The sequence below is a fragment of the Macaca thibetana genome, chromosome 7, assembly GCF_024542745.1.
Source record: "Macaca thibetana thibetana isolate TM-01 chromosome 7, ASM2454274v1, whole genome shotgun sequence".
Lineage (NCBI taxonomy): Eukaryota > Metazoa > Chordata > Mammalia > Primates > Cercopithecidae > Macaca > Macaca thibetana.
In genome coordinates this window covers 82,943,255-82,969,041 of record NC_065584.1, presented here as the reverse complement: position 1 = coordinate 82,969,041, position 25,787 = coordinate 82,943,255, and the positions used below count along the sequence as shown (strand labels likewise).

At 41.8% G+C, this 25,787-nt stretch overlaps 1 protein-coding gene across 5 annotated transcripts in view; it reads right to left on the bottom strand.

Annotated features, from left to right (window-relative positions):
* Window positions 1–20,909: 20,909 nt before the first annotated feature.
* STXBP6 (syntaxin binding protein 6) overlaps window positions 20,910–25,787 on the bottom strand; it is a 252,267-nt gene continuing 247,389 nt past the window's right edge. For all 5 annotated transcript variants that reach the window (XM_050798619.1, XM_050798620.1, XM_050798621.1 and 2 more), the window contains one exon: window positions 20,910–24,010. In XM_050798619.1, the coding sequence (XP_050654576.1) occupies window positions 23,987–24,010 (24 nt within the window). In that variant the 3' untranslated portion in view covers window positions 20,910–23,986. The remainder of the gene's footprint in view (window positions 24,011–25,787) is intronic.

Genomic DNA, 25,787 nt, shown 5'->3' with positions numbered 1-25,787 from the left:
GGAAATAATAAATGTTTAAAGTGATAGATATACTCATTACCCTGATTTGATAATTACACAATTTATACATGTATGGAAACATCATGTTGTACCCCATTAGTATGTGCAATGATTTTGTATCAGTCATAAATTTAAAAAATGAAAAAAATGAAGGGATTGCACGAAAGCACCAGAAGGTCTAACCTTCTATGGTTCTAAGGAAAACTGCAGGAGAGAGCCAGGATGGTGGGAGCTGTCCTTCCCAGTGGGTCTCAGAGACACATTTTTGGTGGTGGTGGTGGGAAACAGAACAACTACTTCTGTCAAGAGACTTTAAGCCAATTAAAGCTAAGCTCTTTTTAAAATTTTTTGAATACTAAGGAGATTTTTAGGTGGTCTAGCGCTCTTGGAATACAAACTACAATCTATTTTCTTTGGCTGCCTCTTCACCTCTTGTAAGTCAATGAGAGGATTAATGGTAAAAGACTTTGTTTCTGATCTTTGAAGGACAAGGGAAAGCTAAACAGGAGAACTACATCAATACACCATTGTTTCTGCTCAAATGGACTTAGAATCACAGGGCATTAAATATGAGAGCCTTCAGTGTCACCTGGGCCAAGTTTCATATTTTATAGCTAGAAGTACTAAGGGTCACTCATACCACTAGTTAGAGGGAGCACAGGGGTTAGAATCCAGCTGCTTTTTGGCAGGATTTTAAACTTTTCTGTGTAGAAAGAGGACTACTTTCTTGGGTCTGTGAAAACTAAAATTTGAAAAACCATTTCTGCTTTTAGGGTAAACAACTTTAGGGGTATCTGCCTTGCTCAAGAATTAATTCTTCTCCCCTTTTTCCACAAGGCTGCAGTATGGCAGTGTGGTGAGAGGTGGGACAACCATCTTAGCCAACCTGATGGTCTCCCCTGGGGATTGGGAATCAGGACTAAGTAATTCCAGCTCAGCCAGGTCTTCTCTCTAACCTTAGAGCTATACTCGGGCTGTCTTCCATCAGCTGTGTGGGCTAACTGACCCAGAAGGATGGTCTTTAGGAGAACAGGAGATGGGAGATATAAAGGGGGCACTCTGTGGCTTCAGGGACTTTCCATAACCTGGGCTAGTCCAGCTGTCCTGCCCAGTTCTGGGCCCGACCCACTGGGCAGAACAGCTCCCGCCATCTTGGCTCTGCTGCCTTTCGTCTCTAGAGTCTATGACACACCTGCATGTTAATATGTAGCACCTTCCTATTCTCCAGCCCCACAAGCTAGTTTCAGTTGAATTGTTGCTGTTACATGAAACTAACAATTTTAACTAACATGGTTCCCTCTTTTAGAAGAGTCATCTTCAGGAGTTGAACACATTTATTTCCATTTACTTTAATGGACACTCTATCTCATTCTCTTCAACTCGTTCCAAAGCCAACACATTAGAGCTGTTCTTCTCTCCCATCCAATCAGTTGCTAAGTCAGGACAGTTTTTTTTGTTTTTTTGTTTTTTTCCCACGGAGACTCCCAAATCTATCATTCTTATCCACATCTAATGCCATTAAATTTAGGACCTTATTTCTTCATGTTGGTCATTTGCAGTAATCTCCCAATTCATTGGCTTGACACTCATCTTTCATTTTTCATCCATTATCCCTTCAAATCTAATCCTGAAGCTTGCCTTGACTATGACCCTGCCTAAGTGCTACAGTGTCAGACTTTGAACCACAAAACAGCAGAGTGCGGGGAAGGGGCTAAAAATATGGTATTACTTTTCCATTGTTGCACAACCAATTACTATAAATTCAACATCTTTAAAAAGCACCAGTTTATAGTCTCACGGATCTGTGGGTCAGAAGTCCAGCAGACTTGGCTGGGTTCTATGCTCAGGGTCTCTGAAGGCCAAAATCAACATGTTGGCCAGACTAGACTTTTAACTGGAGGTTTTGGAGAAGCTATTCAGGTTGTTGGCAGGATTCAGTGCCTTGCAGCTGTAGGACTGAAGTCTCTGCTTCCTTGCTAGCCATCAGCTGGAGGTCTCTCTGCTCTCAGTGTCTTCCCACGTTCCTTCCCACCTGATTTCCTTCACCTTCAAAGCAGCATTAGTGCATCAAGTCCTTCTCATGCTGTAACCTCCCTGACTTGCCCTTCTGCCACCAGCTGGAGAAAGCTCTCTGCTTTGAAGAGCTCCTGTGATTGGAAGAGGCCTATACTGACTGATTAATAGTTTGACATACATGCATAGGATCTCTTTTGCCACATAATAACATAGCATCATCATGGGAATAGTATCTCATCATATTCGTAGGTTCTGCCCACACTCAAGGTGGGGAAATTATATGAGGCTGAGGGTCACTGAGGTTGTCCTTAGATGTCTGCCTGCCACAAGCAGGGTTATGTATGGGATTACTCACCTAAGCAATGTGGAAGAGGTCAGAGGTACAAATTCAGGCGTGTGTAGTGTGATGGACTGTTGCATGGTCTGTGACTTGAGTTTAAGGCAGCAGCAGGGCCAAAGCTGAACACAGCAAGGAGACTTCTGCCGTGTATGTTTATGGGGTGGGAAATGCAGTGTGAGAAAGGAGAGTAGTGAGTGGGGACCATGCCACAGGGGAAGGTGGTGGTGAGTTGTTTGTTACTGTACCAGCCTTAGGAACAAAGGGCCAGATGTGTCTAGAAAGAATATTTCCTTTCTTGGAGCAGCCAGAGCTCCCAGTCACTTCCCTACCCCAAATACTCAGGAGCTTCCTCTGCTTCAGTCTGGCATTTAAAGCCCTACCTTTACAGGCTCACACTTACATTCCAGCCTTTATTATTATTATTATTATTACTATTATTATTATTATTTTACAAATTCTTCTGATGCATCTTCTGCTAAAGTTTTAGTAGAACTGGTATTTAGTGAAATCAATACTATAGTGAAAAGATTGACGCCAGCCAGTTGTTTCCCAAGAGGTGTCAGGGGTGGTGCTGTCACCTTCGTGAATATTCAGTGATCTGAGGTCTGTCTGCAGTCTTCAGGTTCGGAAACTTGATTTTGTCAGCATGTCAAAAGCAGGCCCCTTCCTGGGGTAGTGCTTTAATGGATGCTAATAATATTTGCTGTCTGTGTTTTCTTTGCTGAATGGTCTGATCTTTGTCTTCTCCACTTGCTGATCTCTGTTAACTGTGGGCTTTCCAGCCTCTTAACTTTGGTTCAGAAAGTACTCCTTCCTGAGCCCTCAGCAGTTGTATACTTTTCCAACAGTTGAAGTAGAACCAGCTATATAATTTGTGGAATTCAGTGCAAAATGAAGGGCTCTCGTTTGAACATGTTTAATTATTTCAAGATGGTGACTGCAGAGTGTGAAAGGGAACATGGGTCCTGGGTCACTGCGCAGGTTAATGCTTATAAAGCCAGCCCTCCTTTGTGAGATCTCTCCATTTCTCCCCACTCTCACTCCTTTTCACATCCACATAGTGAATTCTCAAAAATTACTTTTGAATGACAACCAAGGATCTCAGATGTACTGAAATGATATGGAGCTCTTAAAGGCTCTCTAAATCCATACACATTGCATTAAGAGGAAGCCTTTGGATTAATGCATGCTATAAACATGATAACAGAAGTGTATGGCGCTTTAAGTAGAAAATGGCAATGGGATATTGGAACAGTCATCCAGTCTTTGAAATAAATACCGATGGGCCAGATCATGGAAGTGGTGAGTAGTAGAAAGATGAGGGGCCTCTTTTTGAATGTGCAAGAGGGAAAGAGTACAGATTGAAAATATTAAAACAAACAAACAACAAACAAAACAAACAAACAAACAAAAAACCCCTCCACCTAGCAAACATTAAGGCTTTCAGACTTTGGAGATCTGCTTTTTCTAAGGGTGCCAAAGTCCTGAATGCACTTTGTGGGAGGGGGTTGGCACATTGGGGCTGGAGGGGAAGCACAGGACAGGGGTAGGATAGGGGAATCATCTCAAAAAACAACACTCTAATGAGCTTCAATAATTAGCAAGGCTGCATTCTGCCTTCCCATCCTGGCCTGACAGGACAGTGAGAGTTATGAAATGGCTGCCAGCAGATGAATGGGGTTGCCTCCGCCATCTGTCTTCCAAATGATCCTGTAGGTACAGCTATTATTTCAGTCAGACACTGGCAGGCGAGCAATTGTTCACAGGCTCTGTGAAGAATAGCTGTTGTCAAGGGTTTGGTGAGTGTTACGACTTCCCACAGACCTGTTTTCGGCTTGTCTGAGACATTAAAACATGGAAGCGACAAAGGACCTATGACTGATAGGAATCCTTAGTGGTCTTATCCCCTCACCTAGGCCACTCTATGCTCCTTCCCTCCCTTCCCCCTGCAACCCCTCTCCTTCAAGTTGTACCCCTCCCCACTTCTCCTTGTGCCCCTCACCTCAGGCTTCCCTCCTCATCAGTTGTTCCTCCTTTCTCTTTTTTATTCTTCCTCTCACAAAACTACATAAATATCTTATGAGAAAAGTGAGGAGGAAGTGAAAGGAAAGGGAGTGTTGAGGTAGGGTGTGCAAAGCAAAGGGAACTAGACTAAAATCACCTGCAGGCTCAACCAGAGGGCGGCCCGGGAGTCACTAGTGGTATTATCCCAGGGAAGGAGAGATATAGGAGAGATATAAGGAGGAATTAAGAAAGAAAAAAGAAGAGATGCCCAAAAAAGACATCCAGCATTAAATGTGGTATTAATACTGGTTAATAAGTTGGTCGGAAGATTAGAAAAAACAGCTGGAAGAGGGAATCTCACTTAAATCTCCCAAAGGTAGGTGTGAATTTGAGCAGATTAAATAGCTTTCAATAACTTGATGTGCTCATTTTGTCAGCATTTTAATTCTCATCCCTTTATGGATTAATTTGAGTGACATAACTCAGCCCACACCTGGTTTGACGTGACAGATAGATTCGAAGCACCACACGTTTTTCTAATCTTTACACTCCTAAGAAACCTACTAGAACAGATTCAGAGTTGAGTGAGTTGCGCCCCACTCTTTAACCTCCCACCCAGGGCATGACATGTCTTTGAAAGGACAGCACTTTGAGAATCAAGTTCAGGGGCAGAATCAGTGATTGCTCTTCAAGCCTAGTAAATATGACAAGATATCTAGCACTGTCTTTTCTTTTCTCTTCAACCCTGCTTATATTCTTATATTCTTTCTCTTAAACTCTTCCTCTTCTTTTCTTCTCCAACCCTCTACCCACTACCACCATCCTGCTCATAAGCATTGCTTAGAAACCAAACCAAACAAAACCAATCCAAAGCAAACCAAAGGCCTTCTCTCCAGCTGCTTCAGTTGTAGAAGGTGTAGTGTATTAAAACTGCTGTATCTCATTAGGTAATGTAATTTAAGTTTCCTCGCGTCAACTTGCCAGTAAGAGAATCTAAGAACTGTATGCCAATGCTATGGTTAAAATGTGTTCCCCAAAATTCATGTATTGAAAACTTAACTCCAAATGCAGCAGTGTTGGGAGGTGGGGCCTAATAGCAGAGCCCTCATGAATGGATTAATGCCATTAGCTGGGGAGTGGATTTTTTACAGTGGGAGTGGTTTTGTTATAAAAGTGAATTTGGCCCCCTCTTGCTCTCTTTCTCCCTTTCCCTTCCTTTTTCTCCTCTCCCTTCACTTATCCTCCCTTCTTGTCCCTTCTCTTCTCCTCTCCTCACCTCCTTTCACCTCCTCCTTCCCCCCTCATTTTTTCTTGCCTTTCCACTCTTCTGCGATAGAATGATGCAGCCAGATACGGTGCCTCAGTCTTAGACTTCCCAGCCTCCAGAACCATAAGCCAAATTAATTTCTGTTTATTGTAAATTATTCACTCTCAGGTATTCTCTTATGGCAACAAAAAACAGACTAAGACAGTCAAGTATTATTGAAATACCTGTTTTACTCATAATCTACTGAAAGTGTTTCGTCCTGAGACTTCAGTGACACAAAAACTCGGGTATCATTTTTGATATTGGATTGAAATTCAAACTCAAAGCTCTTCCTAACAGGGCATGGTGAATCTAGTGGCTTCCTGTCTAATGCCCTATCAGAGTGACCATGGGGTTTACCATGAAGCCAGGTACTTTTGAGAATGAAAGGAATCACTACTCATGATTGCACCAAGACAATTGATACAAACCTGAACTGTCCTTTACAAACATGATGCACAGTCCCATGCCTATTGTGGAAAGGCTAAATATGAGGAGCAGCATTTTCTTGCAGTCATGCATGGCTCCATTCTCTGAATGCCTAAAGTCCTAGATGAAGTTGTCACTCTTTTGGAATTTAGCATAGTTCGTCTTAAAATTTTATTTTTCTTTATAAGAAACTATCCTTGAGATTGAGGTCTGAATTCACATTTCCATTTCCAGGAGAGATCCACAAATCCTCAATACATGTTTGTTGATCATGACCAAGGTTGGCCTAAGAGGAGCTATTGGTTCTCCCTGGTTTTGAGGGGATACCACTACCCCACAGCTTGTGAGCGAGTCCTCCTGAACGCTTATGCACTTCCCCTTGAGGGTTAAGGAATGTGTTGGTTTCCTATTGCTTTTGTAACAGCTTAGTACAAACTTAGTGGATTAAACCAACAATTTATTATCTGATAGTTCTGGACATCAGAAGTACTAAAACTAAGGTGTGAGTAAGGCTGCCATCAAGTCAGTTAAAGAAGAAAACGTAAATTCTTCCCAAGTGGCTTAGACCGTCACCTGCTGGGGTTGCCTACTTCCTCTCAAGGTTTCTTCTGGCTCTTGGCTAGCACACTGTGGGGAAACTACATGCATGATCCACATACATACATCTCCTGAGAAGAGTCTAGGAGGAAACCTTCAGCGTACAATTGAGATATCTGGAATGTAAGAGTTCATCGCTGGTACCCTTTCCCAGGTCCAAGTCTTCTTCTAAAGGACCAGGCGTATTCTTCCCATTCTCTGCCCCAGTTCCCCCGAGCTGCACTCCACCTGACAGTAAGGAGGTACTAGCTGTGCTGCTGGCATCTGAAAAAAAAAAAAGTAAAGAAAATCTGCCATACTTCTATCAGCTACTACCACACAAAGTTTCACTGGTCAAAACTGTTGGTGTCACTTCTGTCTTAGGCTCTCACTCACACCATGTAATGGCCTTCTGTTCCAGGGAAGTTATGCTTTCACCTTCTTTCTTCTTCATGACCAGTTAAGGGTTTATAATATTCTTTGCAAGACATGCATTGGCATAGGTCATAGGGGCCTATATTTTCAATCGTCTTTCAAATTTATTTCATTCTGAAAATGAAGACTTCAGCTTTCTCATAGCCAAACATACATATAACCACCATGATCAAGTTAACATGCATTGAATGCCTGCAGTATGCAAATCACCATGTTAATACTTTATACCTACTGTCCCATTGAATCCTTACAACAGCCCTATGAAATAAGAATTAATTTCTAATGTTATTAATGAGGAAACTAAGGTTTAGAGAAACGTCTTGTTTAACATGCGCATGCGCACATGCGCGCGCGCACACACACACACATTTCTCAATACAGTTTAGGCTCAAGAGAAAAAACATCAAAATTAATATATAAATAGAAGCAGTAAAATGATGTTAAAGAGAAAAATAAAGTTGATCTTTTCTTTAGTTAGGGGGTATCTTAGTTCACTTAGTATTGTAACAGAACGTTTGAGGCTGGGTAATTTATAAAGAAAAGAGTTTCACTTGGTGTATGATTGTGCAGGCTGGAAGGTTCAATATTGGGCAGCTGCATGAGGGCCTCAAGCTGTTTCCACTAGTGGTAAAAAGTGAAAAGGGAGTGGGCATGTGCAAAATGATTGCATGGTGAGAGAGGAAGCGAGAGAGAAAAACTGAGGAAGCCACACTCTTTAACAAGCCATTCAAACGGGAACTAATCCACTTAAGAGCAAAAACTCACTCACCCCGGCAGGAGGATGTTAATCTATTCATAAGGACTCCACCCCCGTGATCCAAACACCTCCCTCTAGGCCCCACCTCCCAACACCACCACGTTGGGGATCAAATTTCTTTCTTCCTTTTTTTTAAAATTATACTTTAAATTCTAGGGTACATGTGCACAACGTGCAGGTTTGTTACATATGTATACATGTGCCATGTTGGTGTGCTGCACCCATTAACTCGTCATTTACATTAGGTATCTCTCCTAATGCTATCCCTCCTCCCTACCCACTCCCCACATTGGCCCCGGGGTGTGATGTTCCCCTTCCTGTGTCCAAGTGATCTCATTGTTTAATTCCCACCTGTGAGTGAGAACACACGGTGTTTGGTTTTCTGTTCTGTTCTTTCAATAGTTTGCTGAGAATGATGGTTTCCAGCTGCATCCATGTCCCTACAAAAGACACGAACTCATCCTTTTTTATGGCTGCATAGTATTCCATGTTGTATATGTGCCACGTTTTCTTAATCCAGTCTGCAACTGATGGTCATTTGGGTTTATTCCAAATCTTTGCTGTTGTGAATAGTGCTGCAAGAAACATACGTGTCCATGTGTCTTTATAGCAGCATGATTTATAATCCTTTGGGTATATACCCAGTAATGGGATGGCTGGGTCAAATGGTATTTCCAGTTCTAGATCCTTGAGGAATCGCCACACTGTTTTCCACAATGGTTGAACTAGTTTACAGTCCCACCAACAGTGTAAAAGTGTTCCTATTTCTCCACATCCTCTCCAGCACCTGTTGTTTCCTGACTTTTTAATGATTGCCATTCTAACTGGTGTGAGATGGTATCATCATTGTGGTTTTGATTTGCATTTCTCTGATGGTGAGTGATGATGAGCATTATTTCATGTGTCTGTTGGCTGTATAAATGTCTTCTTTTGAGAAGTGTCTGTTCATATCCTTTGCCCACTTTTTGATGGGGTTGTTTGTTTTTTTGTTGTAAATTTGATTGAGTTTTTTATAGGTTCTGGATATTGGCCCTTTGTCAGATGAGTAGATTGCAAAAATTTTCTCCCATTCTGTAGGTTGTCTGTTCACTCTGATGGTAGTTTCTTTTGCTGTGCAGAAGCTCTTTAGTTTAATTAGATCCCATTTGTCAATTTTGGCTTTTGTTGCCATTGTTTTTGGTGTTTTAGACATGAAGTCCTTGCCCATGCCTTTGTCCTGAATAGTATTACCTAGGTTTTCTTCTAGGGTTTTTATGGTTTTAGGTCTAACATTTAAGTCTCCATTCCATCTTGAATTAATTTTTGTATAAGGAGTAAGAAAAGGATCCAGTTTCAGCTTTCTACTTATGGCTAGTCAATTTTCCCAGCACCATTTATTCAATAAGGAATCCTTTCCCCATTTCTTGTTTTTGTCAGGTTTGTCAAAGAGCAGATGGCTGTAGATGTGTGGTATTATTTCTGAGGGCTGTGTTCTGTTCCATTGGTCTAGATCTCTGTTTTGGTACCAGTACCATGCTGTTTTGGTTCCCGTAGCCTTGTAGTATAGTTTGAAGTCAGGTAGTGTGATGCCTCCAGCTTTGTTCTTTTGGCTTAGGATTGTCTTGGCAATGCAGAGTCTTTTTTGGTTCCATATGAACTTTAAAGCAGTTTTTTCCAATTCTGTGAAGAAAGTCATTGGTAGCTTAATGGGGATGGCATTGAATCTATAAGTTACCTTGGGTAGTATGACCATTTTCATAATATTGATTCTTTCTATCCATGAGCATGGTATGTTCTTCCATTTGTTTGTGTCCTCTTTTATTTCACTGAGCAGTGGTTTGTAGTTCTTGAAGAGGTCCTTCACATCCCTTGTAAGTTGGATTCCTAGGTATTTTATTCTCTTTGAAGCTATTGTGAATGGGAGTTCACTCATGATTTGGCTCTCTGTTTGTCTGTTATTGGTGTATAAGAATGCTTGTGATTTTTGCACATTGATTGTGTATCCTGAGACTTTGCTGAAGTTGCTTATCAGCTTAAGGAGATTTTGGGCTGAGACAATGGGGTTTTCTAAATATACAATCATGTCATCTGCAAACAGGGACAGTTTGACTTCTTCTTTTCCTAATTGAATACCCTTGATTTCTTTCTCTTGCCTGATTGCCCTAGATAGAACTTCCAACATTATGTTGAATAGGAGTGGTGAGAGAGGGCATCCCTGTCTTGTGCCAGTTTTCAAAGGGAATGCTTCCAGTTTTTGCCCATTCAGTATGATAATGGCTGTGGGTTTGCCCTAAATAGCTCTTATTATTTTGAGATACGTTCCATGAATACCAAATTTATTGAGAGTTTTTAACATGAAGCGCTGTTGAATTTTTTTTAAAGGCCTTTTCTGCATCTATTGAGATAATCATGTGGTTTTTGTCTTTGGTTCTGTTTATATGCTGGATTATGTTTATTGATTTGCGTATGTTGAACCAGCCTTGCATCCCAGGAATGAAGACTACTTGATCATGGTGGATAAGCTTTTTAATGTGCTGCTGGATTCGGTTTGCCAGTATTTTATTGAGGATTTTTGCATCGATCTTCATCATGGATCTTGGTCTAAAATTCTCTTTTTTTTGTTGTATCTCTGTCAGGCTTTGGTATCAGGATGATGTTGGCCTCATAAAATGAGTTGGGGAGGATTCCCTCTTTTTCTATTGATTTGAATATTTTCAGAAGGAATGGTACCAACTCCTCCTTGAGTTTTGTTTGGCAGGAACAAGCTGCATCCAAACCAAAGCAGGAGGGAAGAACTGATAAACCATGATGGTAGCAGGTTGCCATCAATGCATTCATTGAATCAATGAACACATATTTATCAAGTTTCTACTAATATGTGCCCTTAGATACACAGACATAATTGAGATTTAGTCTTAGTTCTCTACGAGCCACCTGTTTAGTAAGAAGACAGATCTCATCTGTGATATACAGCAGAATGTTCTAGAGTGCCAAGAAAGGCAATGAGTATGAATAGTAAGAAGTAAGTGATTACTTCAGCCTGGCAGAAAATCAGGGAGAATTGTGTGGGAAGAAGAAGTACTGAGTGGAGCCCTGCAAGGTAAGTAGAATTTGAATGAGTCTGTAGGGGAAAGCGGCCCAGGCCCAGCATCCAGTGTGACTAAAGACATGAAGGTAGGAAAAGTGGTATCTTCTTAGAGCAGATTTATTTATTTATTTATTTATTTATTTATTTATTTATTTATTGAGACACAGTCTCATTCTGTCATTCAGGCTGGAGTGCAGTGGTGCCATCTCAGCTCACTGCAACCTCCACCTCCTGGGTTCAAGTGATCTTCCAACCTCAGCCTCTCGAGTAGCTGAGACCACAGATGCATGCCACTACCCCTGGCTAATTTTGTGTTTTTGTAGAGATGAGGTCTTTTGTAGAGACGAGACTACTCAGGCTAGTCTCAAATTCCTGGGCTCAAGTGATCTTCCCAAGTGCTGTAATTCCAGCACTTTCTGCTTCCCAAAGTGCTGCGATTACATGTTTGGGCCCCTGCACCTGGGTCCTCAGGGTAGAATTATGATTGAGCTATCAGGTGTGAAAGTGAGGAGTGAGTTGGGAAGGTGGCTGGGGTTAGATCATGTAGGAATTTGCATGTTAGTCTATGGAATTCACATTTTATTTTGTAGATAATGAGAATGCCCTAAAGGTTTTTGAGCAAGAAAGTAACATAAATGAGGGCTTCCAAACAGGCAGCCAGAGGACGAGATATTATCTACTGATGTGTTTTTTTAGTTAGGATGGTACATTTCACGTAAAAAAATGTCTATCTTGGCTTCTCTTTTAAAAAGTTGGAGGGTCTGGTGGCACTGGCCTGCTTCCCTACTGCTACCCACAATGTCTGAAACAGAGCAGAATGTCCTTTTAGGACACACACATGCAATTTCAGTTTGCCACAGTCTACGCCATTCCTAATTGCCTTCTACAAACCTATTTTACTTTGTTTGATACCCTGTTTGGGCTCTGTTGGGAGAAAATTTGTGAGCTCTGACATAAATGATCGGACTGTTTTCCTGAAGTTGGACCTGATATACTTGCAGGCAGGTTTGCATAGGGGAGGTGGGAGAATGCTACTGAAATCTCTAATCTCTGGTGCAGTCCTCACTTTAGTTACATTGTATTTCTACCACAGTAGAAAATAGGAATATTCAGACTGGGATGAATGACTTTAGTATCCCTGTTTCCTGGGAATATTCTCACAAGAGTACGTACAAAATACATTGCCTACAGTAGATTATTGATAAAAGTTGAGCAACTTGAGTAGTTCGGCTAAACATTGGTGAGATTAGAGTTAGATCAGTCACCATGATGAAAAAACACACGTAGAAAAGACTGTATCTAAGAAATAGAATTGTTAGGCTTGTAACTACTCAAATGGTTGATATTAATGAAAAAATAACTCTCCTAATGACTTTACAACAAAATTTTAGCCCTACACAATCTCTTGAGATATGTGCAACTATTCCCACTTTATAGTTGAGGAAGGGGAGAGAGCTTAGGTTTAAGCTGATGTAGAATGTTAAGAGGGGTATAATAGTCCTGTAACAAGAGAAAATGAATTCAGATTTGAACATACTGAGCTACATGGAAATTTCCAGCAGCAAAGTCAGAAATTCAGTTCTGGAGTTCAGGAGAAAGGTCAAGGCCAGAGCAGTATTTTTGTATAAAAGTTAAAAAAATCAGCTTATGGAATAAATTCATTGACTTGCAAAAAGTATATAAAAACAGAAGAGGGGGCAGGATGGCATTATTCGGGAAATGTGCTCTTAGGGATTGGGGACAAGGCAAGTCAGAGAGCTAGAGTTTAGAAGCTTCTGGTGCTACTGCAGGGAACTGGCCACTGGATGTTTGACTGGGACATCCCGAGAGAGCAGTCACAGCAGTGTGACTGGGAAGGACACCAACTTGTAAGGGCTAGGGAGTCAGCACCATTCTCTCATGGTGTTTTTTTTGTGCAGAGTTGGTGAGAAGATGGTATGTTACAGATTTCACAATGGAGGATACAAGCATAGACCAAAGACACAAGGAAAGGGGGGCTCTTGTTGATGGAACAAGGTACTGGAAGCAGCAGGAAGAGAAGGGGATGAAGGGCTCTAGAAGAGGAGCCCTCCTCATTGTGGGCAGCTATTACAGTTGGGCATGCAGAGATCCAAAATAACTTAGACAAGGAAGGAAGGGAAAGTGAAATGATTTTGTGTGGCATAGTCCTGATCTTAGCAAAGTAGAAAATTAGATCATTTGCCAAAAGTAAGGGATTTGCCAAAAGATGCTCTGGTGAATGGTAAAGGTCTGGCACAGGGGCTACGCCAAGTTGACTGAGCATCTACTGAAATGGTGTATCAGGCAGGGCCAGGCAGGACTAGGAAACCATGCCAGTTGTGTTAACAGGAAGATTTTAATATAAGGAATTGTTAATTAGTAAAAGGTAGTTAACCTTTAGAAGCAGCAGGCGCAATGTTCACAGAGTCCAGCTCCAGCATAACACAGCAGGGCAAAGAAGGGCAGATCTGAAACTGGGAACGGTAAAATGATAACTGGCATAAATGAATAAAAAGATCACCCAATACAAGAAGTAACTTTGCAGCTTAGAAATCCATTATTTCTTCTTCTCTCCCAGATTTAGAATCCCAAAGAAGAGGAAAGTCCTGAAGAATCAGGGAAGATATATGGCTGCAGAAGTTGAATGGGAGCAGTGGAAGAACCTGCCAATATCAAATATGAAACAGGACAACAAGAAGCAGGGTTTGTTTATTTATTTATTTATTTGTCTTGGGGAATTAAGTGCCCTCTGATGGCTGCTTTCTGCCTTCCAGAGGTTGGAGAAACTTGCTGTTACGGAGCCGCCCTAATGAGGGCAAGCTCGGTAGCAGCATGCTGTGTGGCAGGCAGTGCTGAGCGGCGGGAGAGGCTGGCGGCTGGAGACCCGCAGAGTGCAGACCCGGAGAAGGGCTGAGTCAGGAGGGCAGGCCCAGGCAATTTGAAGCCTGAAAAATGTTGATGGTTTCAAATGTTTTGCCTTCTAAAATGTGGTCTCAATTTATCCTCCCATTCAATAGCATTTGATTGTCAAGTGTAATCAAGCTTTTGAAAGCTACCTTTTACAAAATTTGCATTTCTCTATGAGTGAGGCTGAATATCGTTTCATATATTTAGTTACTTGGGGTTTTTTTTTTTTTTCCTGTAACTCCCATTTGTGCCCCTTCTGCGTGGGGGCTTTAGCATAGGGCAGGTTTGTTCATTTAAAAAGAATCTATTAAGTGCCTGATAAATCTTAGCAGCCTGGTGAACAAAATAGACATGGTTCCTCGCCTGTCAGAGCTTAATGTATCATGGACAAAACAATAAAGAAGTAGACAAATGTACAAACACGCATTTCCTTAGGTTCTGTGGAAAGAAAGAAGGGCAGGTCATGAGGAGGGAAAGCCATGAGGTCTACTTTAGAAGTGATGGTCAGGGGAAGCCTTTCTGAGGAGACATTTAAGTGGAGACTTGATAGTCCAGAAATGATCAGCTGTGTGAAGGGTCAGGGAAAGAAGTGTTCCTCACACAGTCACAGCCGTGCGAAGGTTTTCAGGTGTGAAAGTCTCGCATGTTTGGAGAACTGAAAGATGGCCAGGCCAGGTAAGGGCTAATGAGTAACGGGATGGTGTTTGTTTATGGTCCTGATTGAACTCAGGGGCGTGGGAGGGGCATGGATCTCTCTCTCTAGGCATAAGCAAACCTGAGAACTATAATTTAAGGCTTTTTTTTTTTTTTTTCCCTAAAGAAAACCCCACGATAAAAAATTAGGCCAGCTGGGCGCTGTGGCTCACGCCTGTAATCCCAGCACTTTAGGAGGCCAAGGTGTGGCGGATCACTTGAGGCCAGGAGTTTGAGACCAGCCTGGACATCATGGTGAAACCCCGTCTCTACTAAAAATACAAAAATAAGCTGGGCGTGGTGGCGGGTGCCTGTAATCCTAGCTTTTAGGGAGACTGAGGCAGGAGAATTGCTTGAACCCGGGAAGCGGAAGTTGCAGTGAGCTGAGATTGCACCATTGCACTCCAGCCTGGGTGACAGAGTAAGACTCTGTCTCAAGAAAAATAAAAAAAAAAGAAAATAAAAAAAAAATAAAAATTTTAGGTCAGTGTCTCTTGTGGGTTTGCTTATGGAATTAAGGCCTGTGGGAAGTGCTGGAAGCCGTCATCTGTTGACAGACTGTTGGACGGGTTTGAATGGCTTCTGAAGTAGATTCAGCAATTTCCCCTCCTTGCCCTTTCCTGCCGCTCATGCTTTGTAAGGATAGCATTTGTTAGAGCTCCCTCAACCCCTCATGTGGAAACCTCAGCCTCCTTCTGCCTTCCTTCCCCTCATCCCACCTCTGCAGAGAGGACTTGAACAAAGGGAGAAGCAGGACAGGGACCTGTGGGAAGCCTTGTTGGGGCGGGGGGCTTCTGGCTCGCACTCCTTCCACCTGTGGTGTCCACATCCAGCAGATTGGGTGGGTGGTAGGTGCACAAGGGCAACCTTATGTAGGGAGGTGGCACAGCCACCATGGAGGATCATGGCGGAGCCAGAGGAGCAGAAGCATGAAGTAGACAGCTTAGACCAGCTCAGCATCAGGCTGAGGGGAGACAGTTACACCTTCTTCCCGTCCTTCCTTCTGCTGTTTCCACGAGGAAAGTGAGGCCAGGCCGGGCACCCTCACAAGGCAGCAGAGAGCTGGCGGCTGGGTCTTCTCTAGTCAGGATGACAGTGCTGCCCTCAGGGAGTGGTGTTTAGGTAGGTGATGGCCTTGGATTGCATCTTTATGTATCCTGTCTCCCACCAGTCACCTTCTTCCACTTTTACCCAGTGAATTCCCAAGACTTCGGCCATTGGTGTGGCCCCCTCTATGTGACTCTCACGTTAGATGACCAGATGTAAGGACCTGAGTGTGCCTCAGTTCAGTCCCCATGCTGGGGGAGAGGAGGTCCACTCTCCCTGGCTGCTTTCTAAAATTTTATAGTTTGTTTTCAATAAGTCTTCCCAAGTGGGTAGAGATCAGTTTCTCCAACAGTATGTCAGACTCTGAAGAGTTGTCAGGGACTCTGGGGTGGACTGCCTACAGGCTGACCGTCTGGCATCACACTCTCCCTCAGTCCCTGGAATGCTCTGAATCTCTCCCTCCCCGGGATGGTCTCCAGTCCAGCTGTCTCCTTCCCCGAGCAGGTTGGAACTGTCTTCTACTATTGCTTTTGTTCTACTTCCCATGATGGCAAATAGAGTCCAAGTGTCAGGAGGTTTTTTTCCTTTGAGGGGGAGAAGGAAGTCATGATACTATCTAGTACTTCAGGGATGAGCTTGTAGGGGAAGGGGTAGAGGTAGATAAGAGATTCCTCTAAATGTTGAGTGGGACCAGTGAAAGATCCAGGTTTTAGTGAGTAATGCACACCTCCTCAGCACTTTGGACTTACCAGAGCTCTTTCACATTCCACAATCCACTTTACTCACCAGGCCTCCAAGGCATGCAGGGTGGGGACGATTTTCCTGTGCAACATAAAGATCCAGATCCAGATTAAACTGTATCATTTGCTTAAGAACACAAAGCTAGTGACAAAGCCAGGAGGCTCTCTGCTAGAAAAGATCCTAGTTAGTTTCCTTTTTCAAAAAGAAATCTGCAAACTGGCTGCAATGGCTCATGTCCATAATCCCAGCACTTTGGAATGGGAAGCAGGAGGATCACTTGAGGCCAGGCACAAGCGTAATGCACAGTGCAATATTTAGAGGAGTAGAGTTTGATATTTTGGTTGGGGCAGGTCCACTATTATAAGTAGCATGATCCCCCTTGCTTGGACTGTCCTTTCCAAATGACCTAATAATAATGTTGGTCGTTAATAGCATCAAGGCAACTATGGGAGAACATGGTATGCTGACAACATAGAATTTCTGAGACCTTCCTTTTAACTGAACACCTCAAGATGCTTCCATAAAAGGTATGTTATTACAAATTTACACATTAGTGAGATGTTAGTCACTTCCTTTTTTCTCTTAGAGCTATTTTCACTCTAGACCCAGGTTCAATTTGTGGAGTAAATGGTTCTCTTTTAATTACTATCAACTTAAGTCATTTGGGAGTGGCTTATTTTTGAGAAAGGCCTTCCAGCATCCTTGGAATCACACCAGTATATCTGTAGAACAACCTTAAACATTGTTTTTCAAGGGGAGTATGAATTATTGTCCAAAAGACATGTCCAATCATCTCCCAGATCATAAAACCATTCATTTCCATCCCCATAGTTGATGACAGACATGGAGGCCAATTTGTCTCACTTCTGTCTCTTGCAAATTTAGCCTTTTTGGAATTTTTTTTTTTCCAGAAAGTGCCCAACACTGGGTTCCTGTAGTCCAGGAGTCTCTCCTTTATCCCAGAGCGGGCATCTATGGGATGTCAAGGGGTCTTCATCCCTGGGCCATAAAAATGAGTGTACCTCGGTACAATAATGTCTGCCCCGTGTGTCCTATGCTAACAGGAATTTAAGGAAGGTTTGTCTATTCTACCAGCCAGCAGCACAGTGTGGCAAGCATCCAGGACTGTAAAGTTTACTGCTTTGTTCTGGGTCCATTACAGGGAAGTAGCCCACTGCCAAGCTGACATACATGGAGCCCTTATGTGTCAGGCACGGGGCTAAAGGTTTTACATTCATTATTTCATCAATCCTTATAATGATCACCCCCATTTTAAAGAAAACAGGCACAGAGAGAGTCAGTAACTTACTCAAGGCCTCACACGTGGTAAAACTGGAGCTGGATTTCAGAGCAGGGCAGGTGAACCTAGGTCCTCATCTTAAATATGATGCAATGCTGCCTCCAGGAAATCACCACAAGGGGGCTCCCTGTCCTCATCCACGCCTGCTAAAAGGCGATGCGTTTTATTTTTCCTCCCCAGGAGGTTCCAGGTAGGGCACAATTCATACATTCTTATTTCCCTCATTTTCCTTCTGTCCAAATGCCAAGGCTCCTTCAGTATTGGAAGGTTTAGGATCAATGCAAATGTGTTTACCAGTATCAGTCACTGTATCTCCAGTTCCAAAAACACAAAACATCCCCTGAAAGAAGCCACTGTACTATGAATAAAATGACATTTAATAGTAGAAACCGGATTTATCTTCCTGGGGCAGTAAAAGAAAGGAATTGTTTTAAGGAAAGCTAACAGAAGGCTTGAGGCTTCAAACACTAAGGATGCAGTGTTACAATTAAGGGATTTTCTTCAGATACTATGGGTCATCCGTGGCATGTTTTAAATCGCAGGGTTAAGCTCAGAGAACTCATGGGCTCATTTTTCTTCTTTCCATGTCATCTGACAAAGTGGCAAAGCAATTGTGATACAATGTCGTGGGACAAAGGCTCCATATCTAGTGCTGACAAGTGACACCTGGGACTTGCAGGACTAGAAATTCCTGTCCAGCTCTTGACACATCTAAGTCTGGATGTGTGATGAGGCTGGGAGCCATAGAAACAGGCATCCTTGGGCTGGCTGAGTATGCAAAAGACAGGAAAATAATGTACAAAAATATCTCCACTTTATCTGAGAAAATCAGTAGCATTTAAAACGTCTAACAGACAAAATATGAGAGCAATAATAATATACATCGGCAAACAACTCAGCATCATGTAGGTCTGTCCATTAGTCCCTGTGGGCTGAAGGAGGCAAGGCAGCTTTGCCTCACCGAACTACGTCCATCAGTGGCCAGTGAGATGGACCACGGGGGCAGACACTGTTATGCCCAGGTTCATGACTCGTGAGCAGAAAGAAGAAAATGTGTCAGAAAACTTTAGGGGAGGGAGAGAGGTGGGAAGTGAAAATAACAACTCTGGAAATTCTGAGGTTCCAGATGAGGCTCAAGGGAGAAAATAAAATCGGGGTTAAGGCAGGTTACACTATAGTAGTAATATAGCTTAAATGCACATTATATTTAATTTTCTCGATGGTTTTTTTTTTTTTTTTGACAAGGTCTTGCTCTGTCACCCAGGCTGGAGTGTAGTGGCACAATCATGGCTCACTGCAGCCTCAACATCCCAGGCTCAAGTGATCCTCCCACCTCAGCCTCCTCAGTAGCTGGGACTATAGGTGTGCACAACCACGCTTGGCTATTTTTTGTATTTCTTGTAGAGATGGGGTTTCACCATGTTGCCCAGGCTGGTCTCGAACTCTTGGGCTCAAGTGTTCTGTCCACCTCAGCCTCTCAAAGTGCTGGGATTACAGGCATGAGCCTGGCCCTCAACAGCTTTAATTTGCTGGTTTAAAATCTAGTAAACATCCGGGGAAGCCAGGTGCCAGATCATCCCAGACCTGCTGGAATTTTTTTTTTTTTTTCCTTTAGAAAACACAACATGACCAACGACATCAAAATGGCAAATTTGGGAGTAAAATGTGTTTATTTCTAAAAGCTCCCCAATTGGTTGTGGCAGGCAGCCAGGGTGGAGGAACTGCTCTAAGAAGCCACTGTAAACCAATACTTTATTTACGGGTAACGCCTTAGGGAGAGCTAAAGCAGGATTTAGTAAGGGCCAGGAAGCAAGGAGGGCATGAACAGGAGAAAGAAGACTGTTCAAAAGGTTGGGGCAAAGGTATAAATGAAGGCAAATTTACCATCAGGTTGGTTTGGTTATACAAAACCATTTTAGATGTATTTTCTAGATTTTAAGAAAGCAAACCACAAGAAAACCCATCCTTTGCACCATCTTGTTAAAGAGGACTGTTAGTGCATTCACGTTTAGAGAATGTGAGACTTGCCTTGTGGGTGGGATGTGTCCTTTTTCCGTGTCTCTTACATCTTTGCTTGTCTTCATGCTCTGGTAATGGTCCACCTGTAGCACTGCCACAATTTCACTGGCACTAAGAAGTACTGTCCCCTGCCCACCCGTGCCAAGATGGGCAGGAAGCTGGCATAGAGTGACTCAGGGGGCTATGCAAGAGCAGTGCACAGCTGTCTTCTCCACGCCTGCTGAGAGTGCTTAGGTGAACATGCATACGTACTTCCGGCTACCACACAAGTTATCCTATGAAAGGCACACAGAATGGGTAGCAACAGAAAACAATACTCAGACATTTGCATCTTGAAATTTATTTCTGGTGTTTTTCACCGCGCCTCCCCTTCTGTTTCCCCACGTCTGCCCCAATCTGCTTGTTGAGGCAGATGATGATTATAAGTCAATCATTTTTCCTAAGCATGTTCTCATTGATGCAGGGGAAAGGCACCACCGATTTCTTATATTAATCCTCCCGTAAAATCTGAGAGTTGGTTGTGGTGTAATCGCTAATAAAAATTATATTAAGAAAGGATAATCTTTGCAGGGCAATCGGCTTATAATTTAGTTCACAAGAGCAAGTGCCTTTAAATGCATAATTCACTTAAGGCTGGGTCCTCATCTACCCAAACCATATCTCTACTCATTCTTCTCTGAAAAGTGAAGACTGCAGTCTTTCCTTTCCACCTGCACTCCTCCCAGGAAATATCTCCAAGTCCCCCTTGCTTTATTGAGCGTCCACGCCAACCCAGAGACAGCTGTTCTGCTGCAGTAGTCGCCCAAATCACTTGCCTTGAAAACAAATGGGGCGATGCAATATGTTGCATTTGCTTTCCCATAAAAATAAATTGACACAATACAAGCAAGTCTTCTTTCCAATTTAACAGGGCATGAAACTAGTTCGCTGAATGAGGGCACATGCTATAATATGAACTCGAATGGCGCACATCACTAATATCAGGAGAAAGGTAATTATTAATCAGCTTAATTGCTTCACCCAGGAGAAGGAAAAAAAAAAAAACTTGCTGAATAGATGCCCATTGTCTAGATTAAGGTTAGCTCTTTAGTCTTTATTACATTCCAAGCTTTTCCATTAGAACATATGTAATGACATTTTATCATCATGCTAATACTAGTTCTGAGGTTTCCCCTTAGGCACATAAGATTTTCCTATTAGTATAAAAAATGTGGTGACATGTACTTATCTGTTAGTGTTTTATAGATTTCACAAATAACTGCAAGAAACAAATTTCATCACAGAGTTAAAATATTTAATGACAAAATTAGGATTTGCTGTAATAGTGAATCAATAGAGCAGGTGTTACTTATCTCTGAATTAAACAAAAATTGTATTTGACATCTCAGAGAACTTCTGAAGAATTAATAACTGTACGACAGACATCAGGAGTGTCACAATTTCTAAAATTAAGAGCTAAACCTATCTTTAATGCCCTTTATTTAGGGCATCCTGTAAATAATTTTAAATAGATACACAATCTTTGCTAGCCACAAAAGTAGTATTAAAACAGATTTCACCGTAATTTAAGTCTAACACGTAATCTGAACTTCTTCAAAGCTTGAAAAAAGGTAACTACTGATCATGTTACATTTTACAAATACATTCTTTAATATGAAACATTAACCTGAATAACTGCATACTTTCTGTACACAGGTATCTAATAATACTAGTGAGAAATACTATAGCTATATTCCAGGAAGAAGTGGTAATACTGGAAAGTTTTTTCCTTTATGAGTTGTCCATACAGTAAGTCCTTCACAGAAATATAGTATCCCAAAATTCATAGAGAAGTGCAGAAATGAAACAAACAAACGAAATGTCTTCTGACAAGCTCAGCCAAACAAGCTGGTCCCAAATGATGAGAGTTATTTTGTCTAAGTTAGACTGTATTAATACTTTGTACTGCAGCACCTTCTACAAAAGGATAGCAAAGAACTTCACATGTGTTATCACTGGGCTCCTCTGCAAGAGGCTGGGAGGTAAAGGAGGGGCAGGGATTGCTGTTACAGCCCTCTCTGTTGTGGGGAAGCCTAGGTAGGACTTTTGACACTGAGAGGTCAAAGGTATGAACACAGCCTGGAAACTAATCATTAGAGGGGGCTAATAAAGATTCAGGTGGGCTTTCTTCTAATTCAGGCTATTTCCAATGAGACTTAGGTCTAAAAGGATAAGCAGAGAGGAAAGAGGGCAACTCATGGAATAGTTACATGTATCAAGAGTAACTATTATAATTCTACCAGGGAAGAAGAATCTTGGGTTTCACAGTATGCTTATGACCTCATCCTCAGCTACTTTAGAAGCAGCTTCCCAAACACTGTTGTTAGAGATTTGGCAACTAATTCTGTTCTTGAATTTGGCGGATTGTCAGGGGGTTTTAGATTTATCCTTTCAATTATTTATACCAACTCTCTCTCTCTCTCTCTGAAACCAGAATCCCATTTGGAAAGATAAATACATTTCTCTCTCTCTCTCTCTCTCTCTCTCTCTCTCTGTGTCTCTGTGTGTGTGTGTATTCTGAATTGAGGTCTGCAAAGTCTATTTGGAGTGATATTTGGGGCTTTTCCTAGAAATTAAAATAGCTTCCAACAGTACTCACCAAATGGCATGTTCCTCACTTCTTTAAACTTTTAAGACACCAAAAAGAAAGTATAAAATATTATAGTTAACTTATATAGTTTATTAAATTTTATAGAGGGTTTTCTTGAGTTGGATCATCTAAAAGGCTTCTAAAATTTGTCTCCAACAAATCTCATCTCCTTTTTAATGTGCACCGTCTGATATTTTTTCCCCCAACAGACAAACTTTCTCTCTCCCTGGGAATGCTTAGTTAGGAGAACTCAAGCTATTTAAATCAGTATTAACAATCCAAAAATCATCTTATGCTCCTATGTAAGAGGCTGCAATACACATCGACTCAATTGGCAAAATGGATAGGATGGAATAGATAGGGGTCCTGAAGATTCAGGCAGCTTAAAAATCAATGCGCTGCAGTGGTAGGCTTACAATATGTCTGAGATGTGCAGCTTGTCTCCTTGTTTCATAAAAAAGCACGGCTTTTATATGTTTAGCATTTTAACCCTCTAGGAAACAAAACTTCTAGACTCTAAGCCCCTTATTATCTTGAGTAATAGAAAATCACGAGGTGTGTGACTAACTATTGAAACTGACTGCAATGTAAAGGTTCGTGATTGTGCTGTTTTATATCAGACCAGGCAAGGTGCAACTGCCATGAAATGCAATTTGTCAAGAAACTCACAGGTTAAATTACATTAAATAAATAGATAGCAAAAACAACATCAAAACCTCCAAAATCCAGATACCAAGAAACTAAAGGCCCTTTCCCAAGGACATTATGAAGGTGTCTCTAAAATAGGCGTGACTGTAAAAAGACAAGACAAATATTTTAAATGTACTACTTGTTCACATTATCATTGGCACAGACCTTTATCTGGACAAATCAATTTTTTGATAAAAATATAAGCGCTTTTCCATACCAGTGACCATCACTATGACAATGACAAGAGAAACATCTGTGAATACACAGAGGGTTTTAGGTAGGCTTTTCTTTAGGCCTTTACTCTCAAATTTTTATCCTTCATATGATAATTCCAAATAAACACCCTGGATACAAGTAGCAAGAGTATTTAAGCTGTAACTCAGGAAAGAGATTTCTATCTGTGATTCTGATTTTTTATTTTTGAATGCAAGTGATGGTTCATGCAAAAGATTACTATGTAAGGAGCAAAATCTAAGACTGCTGTTTTCCCCAATAAATCCAATTGTTTTCTACAATGTAGAATTTTAATCTTCAAATTAAGTGTAGCTAGGACAGTGAGTGAAACTAATCACTGCTTGACTTTCATTTTCATCTAGGAAAAACAACATCTGATGTCACCACATTAAAATGTCTTCCTGCTTAATGTCAGAGAAAAAAATACATGTTGCCAGTTTAGACCCAGCGCAGTTTATCATTTGGTCCAAATTTCACATTCAAACTACAAAAAATATTTTTTAATAAAGAAAACATATTCAAAACATACATATACACACATACACACAGTGGGGGGGAGGGAAAAACCCAAAATGAAGCTGATGCTATTGTAGTATTTATTAGCAAGATCATTAGGGAAGTGTAAAAATGCAACATCTTTTCTTTCACATTAACATCTGAAAAGAAAACACAAAAACCACGCTAAGTGTCCAAATATTGGAAAAAAAGAAGCAAGCGGAGGTCCCGAATTCTTGTAAAAACTGCTGAACAAACTCTTCGGTTTCTCTTAAGAAGGGTCACCAGGATAGGCAGTTTCTCAACATTTGTGCTTCATGGCGAGCTAAGGAGAGACAGGAATGAGAAAAGTAAGACTTTATTAGCAGGGAGATTTCACTGTGCTGCTCCCTCTCCACCTCCACAATGCGAAGCAGCACAAAATTCTACTCTCTGTGGCAGATCACCATTACTAATTACAGTAGCACCTTTAAATGTGCAACATTTTCTCAAATAGTTCCTGGGACATTTCATTTGTTACTCTTCCTTATGACAGCTTTGCCGGTGTATGCATCCAGGTGGGAGGGAGTGCTGTGTGGTGTTCTTTCATCACACTGAAGGAACAAATGAAGAAACAAGTGGACAGGCAGAATGAGTGAATTACCCTAGGAACAGCTGGGGTTCCCAGCTATCCAGGAGAAGTGACACCCCTGAATTATATTTACTGGCATCTCATGAAGTATTAAAAATCAACAGCTTTTAGTGAGACAATCTACAACCATCTATTTAATATGCAGCCTGGACATTCAACCAAGTCCACAGTCCTTCACAATTTAATTGTGTTATTGACGAGGGCCAAAACACACCAAATCCTGACTTTGATTTATGCCTTTCCCATTGGTGTTTGTAAAACATAGTCTATTAAAATACTAGGTCTTTTAAATGGGAACATAAAATACCACAGTATCAGTCAATATTTTCCCAAGCCCAGCCAGCCCACGATAATGTATTTAAGGAAATGATATGCAGGTGCAGAATATAAAATTAAATTTGTCTTTACTTTTCTTAGCCAGATCTTTCCCAAGGAGTCCATACAGTGATGTGAACCAGAAGGCAGAACAGAGGCTGAACTGTAACTCCTCATGCATCCAGAGTTTGATATCAGGGACTAATTCCCGTGGTTGGGGCTGGGAACAACTGGGGTTAGGGTTCTGTGGCTCAGAAATCCTTTGAGCAAAGAACAGGTGACTCTCTGCAGGCAATAACTTTGCAGAAAGCCCTGTCATCTGCATCCTGACCAGGCTCTCTGCCTTTTAAGAATTAGTAAGGCCGATCCTACTGATTTCACCCAGTGGTGCTCTGCATCATTTTGGAAGATGTCACTAATCCATTTCTCCAGCAAAATCCAAGGCAACCTGAGTCTTCTCTTTCTCTTCTTGACATCTGCAACAAGTAAGTTATAACCCTGGGGCTGCCATCTCAGCTAAGCCACCAGCAAAGGCAGGGTCAACACTCACAAGCAGTGCCCCCGGCCAGGTTTGCATGTGATAGAGGGGGACCTTTGGACCAGTCCTCATGTTGATAAGTTAATCTCTGCTTGGGAAACCTCAGCTGAAAGAGCTCCTGGTACCTCTGTCTGGTGATGCCGGTGAAGACCTCCACAGATGTTCTGCAATGCTGAAACCGATAGTCAGTCAACTGTCAGACACAGGGCTTGGGAAGTGCCAAATGTGCCCAGGCTGTCATGCTGAGTGATGTGGGTTCTTGCCAAGAAGGGTAGAGATGGCTAAGTACTCCTGACCTCGAAGAGTTTATAGTCCAGGAAACATATAGTCCAGGTTGGTGCAAATGGCAGAGCCAGGGCTCTAGCTTAGATCTGTCCCACTTCCTGGCCACACTCTGAACCTCATCACTGCATGGCCTCTATTTCTTGCTCTGTTTCTAGTTTTTATACATTATTCAGCAACATGGACCATCACATCAACACAGAGCGGTTAAGTGTTGTGCATAATAAATACTGACCATAAATATTTGATCAGTGCTGCTGTCCTGGTATTCAATGAGCTGTTAACTTTCAACTAATGGGCTTGTGACAATTTACCCACAGCCATTAATCTTCAGTA